This window comes from Sinocyclocheilus anshuiensis, unplaced genomic scaffold, assembly GCF_001515605.1.
Source record: "Sinocyclocheilus anshuiensis isolate Anshui unplaced genomic scaffold, SAMN03320099.WGS_v1.1 scaffold1079, whole genome shotgun sequence".
In the NCBI taxonomy this organism is placed as follows: domain Eukaryota; kingdom Metazoa; phylum Chordata; class Actinopteri; order Cypriniformes; family Cyprinidae; genus Sinocyclocheilus; species Sinocyclocheilus anshuiensis.
In genome coordinates, this window is record NW_015548207.1 from 1880409 (window position 1) to 1882870 (window position 2462).

Genomic DNA, 2462 nt, shown 5'->3' on the forward strand with positions numbered 1-2462 from the left:
ATATATATATATATATATATAAAAAGTGTGTAAAATATAATAATATATTATAGTGTATTATATTATTTATTTACAACTAACAAAAGAAAATAATATTTTAATACAATATAAAATTAATTTCTTTCAATACAGTAACTTTCAATACACTAATGTTACATTTATATACGTTATATACATTATATACATATATATTGATAAAATTGTTTATACAGTTGATAAAAATAGTTCATAAATTAATTAATATAAAAAGTCAAATATAATATAAAGTATTATATGTACCAAGATTCTTCCAGTGCAGAAGACTTTATCTTATATATTAATATAAATATGTTTGAAGGTTAAGGCATAATTTATTTACATATGTTGATAAAATAATAGTTCAATTAACTTCAAACATTATTATATTATATTATATTATATTATATTGTATGCCTAAATACTTTGACAGCACGGCACAACACTACCACTTTGTGTTCATACTCTCCAGGATCTCCTAGAGACCTTTTTCAATAACAATGTGTTTATGCAAAATTAAGAAAATAATAAATTTGCTACTTATAACATGCTTATTTTTCTGAACTCTTGTCTTGTTTAGTTATATGTCTATTGATACATATCACAGTTAAATCGCCATCATACATAACATTTACATTAAAAAAAAAAAGTTAATTTATGGCTACTAGAGAGACTTGTTCAGACTTGCCTGCTGGCACTTTTATTTAATGAATTATTATGTAAATTAATTATTACCAAATAGGCGTGTATTGACGGATGTCCGATTCTGGCGTCTACATGCAATGAGTTGAGCTCAGTTAAAATCAGCATATCAAATTCTAACTAACTAACTAAATAAATAAATCTTAAATTTAGAAGTACTTTTACAGATTTGCATAATTAATTATTCATGACTAGGCGTCTCTCTCCAGAGCTCGTTTGTGTTTAATGTATCAAAAATCTTATTTCAAGACAGAAACTATTTTCAAAATAGTTTTTAAAAGAAAGTGATAAAAAACTATAAAGTTCAGAAGGGCTTTTTCAGACGTGCCTGTAAACTATTAATTAATTATTCACGAGTAGGCGTGTCTCCCAGAGGCCCCATCTTCCTCATACAAAAAACTGCATGTAAACTACGCAAGACAGGTAAGTATGACGAAGTTGTGAGTTTAAACTAAAGTCACCCTAGATTTAGAGGCGAAAAAAAAACTTCACTCGTAGTCTCTTTTCCAGACGCAGGCTGGAGGAGCATATGGCGGCGACGGAGACCAGCTTAAGCCCGGCGGTGGAGTCGGTGGTGCCGGCTTGTATGTTCGCACCTGACCCGGACTGCGCGGAGGATTCGCCCGGCGCTGAGGGCAGCGACGCCGGCGACAACCAGAACGGGGAAGCCGAGGATCATTTAGACCTCACCAGCAAGGTGGCTCTCAGGCTTATCTGTGTGCACGAACCAGTACAAGAGTTTATTTGATAAATGCGTGATTTAAACACATTTAACAACTTTGAATTCAAAGCCGAAACGCTGCATGAGTGACACGTTGGCTGTGCATGTGAACTCCAGCTGGCACTGCGACAACTGTAACGTTACTGACCTCAGACTATGTGCATGTGTGCGATCGAACCTGAACATGATTAACATTGTGATAGAGTGAATTTAATTGTATGTAAAACTGCAGTAAATGTGCAACATGAAAACGCAAAGTTTTTGCTACAAATATAGATTTGTAGGTGCCTAAAAAGTATTTGGGTCAGATATTTTTTAGATATTTATTAAAATTAGATTTGATTAGATTTAGAATCATAAAATGATAAAACACACACAAAAAAAAAAAAAATAATAAAAAAAAATAAAATAAAAAAAAAATATATATATATATATTCAAATTATTACATTTATTAAAAAAATAATTTACCAGTTGTCAAGCTAAAGGTTTTATAGGTGTTTGATGTATGTTGGGTTTGTAACAATACAAATTAAGAATTGCACTTAATTAAATAAAATGGAATTATAAAATTACATATAGACTGTTTGAAAATAGGTTTAATTGCAAAAATGGCAAAAAAAATAAATAAAAAAGTTAAGTTATAGCCTGCTGTCTAAATGATTGGAATTCATTTTATTTAAAGGGGTCATATGATGCTGCTAAAAATAACATTATTTGGTGTAATGAAATGTTTATGCGGTTTATACACGTTGCGTTGCATCGCGCTGCGTAAACATAAAACCATTTCTGCATTTGTGAGACCACAAGAAATGACAAACAAGCGCTACTCTACACTGCTTAAAAGTCGCGTTTGAATCATCAGTGGCAAATCTTTTAAATATGAAAACATACTTACAGACTGTGAGTCAGAACAGCCGGCATTGTAGTATCCCAGGATCAGGAAACAGTCCTTTATAAAATGCGCTGCACACATCTGAATATTTGGGTTGAACTGTTCTGGAACAGTGTTGTAAATACCACTGA

General features: G+C 31.5%; 1 protein-coding gene across 2 annotated transcripts in view; it reads left to right on the forward strand.

Moving 5' to 3' along the window:
• The first annotated feature begins 1060 nt into the window (after nt 1–1060).
• LOC107653610 (GTP-binding protein 1-like) overlaps nt 1061–2462 on the forward strand; it is a 13491-nt gene continuing 12089 nt past the window's right edge. Inside the window, exons 1-2 of one of the 2 annotated variants that reach the window (XM_016440358.1) lie at nt 1061–1140; nt 1228–1414. In XM_016440358.1, coding sequence (XP_016295844.1) covers nt 1247–1414 — 168 coding nt within the window. In that variant the 5' untranslated portion in view covers nt 1061–1140; nt 1228–1246. The other variant, XM_016440359.1, reaches the window with a different exon arrangement.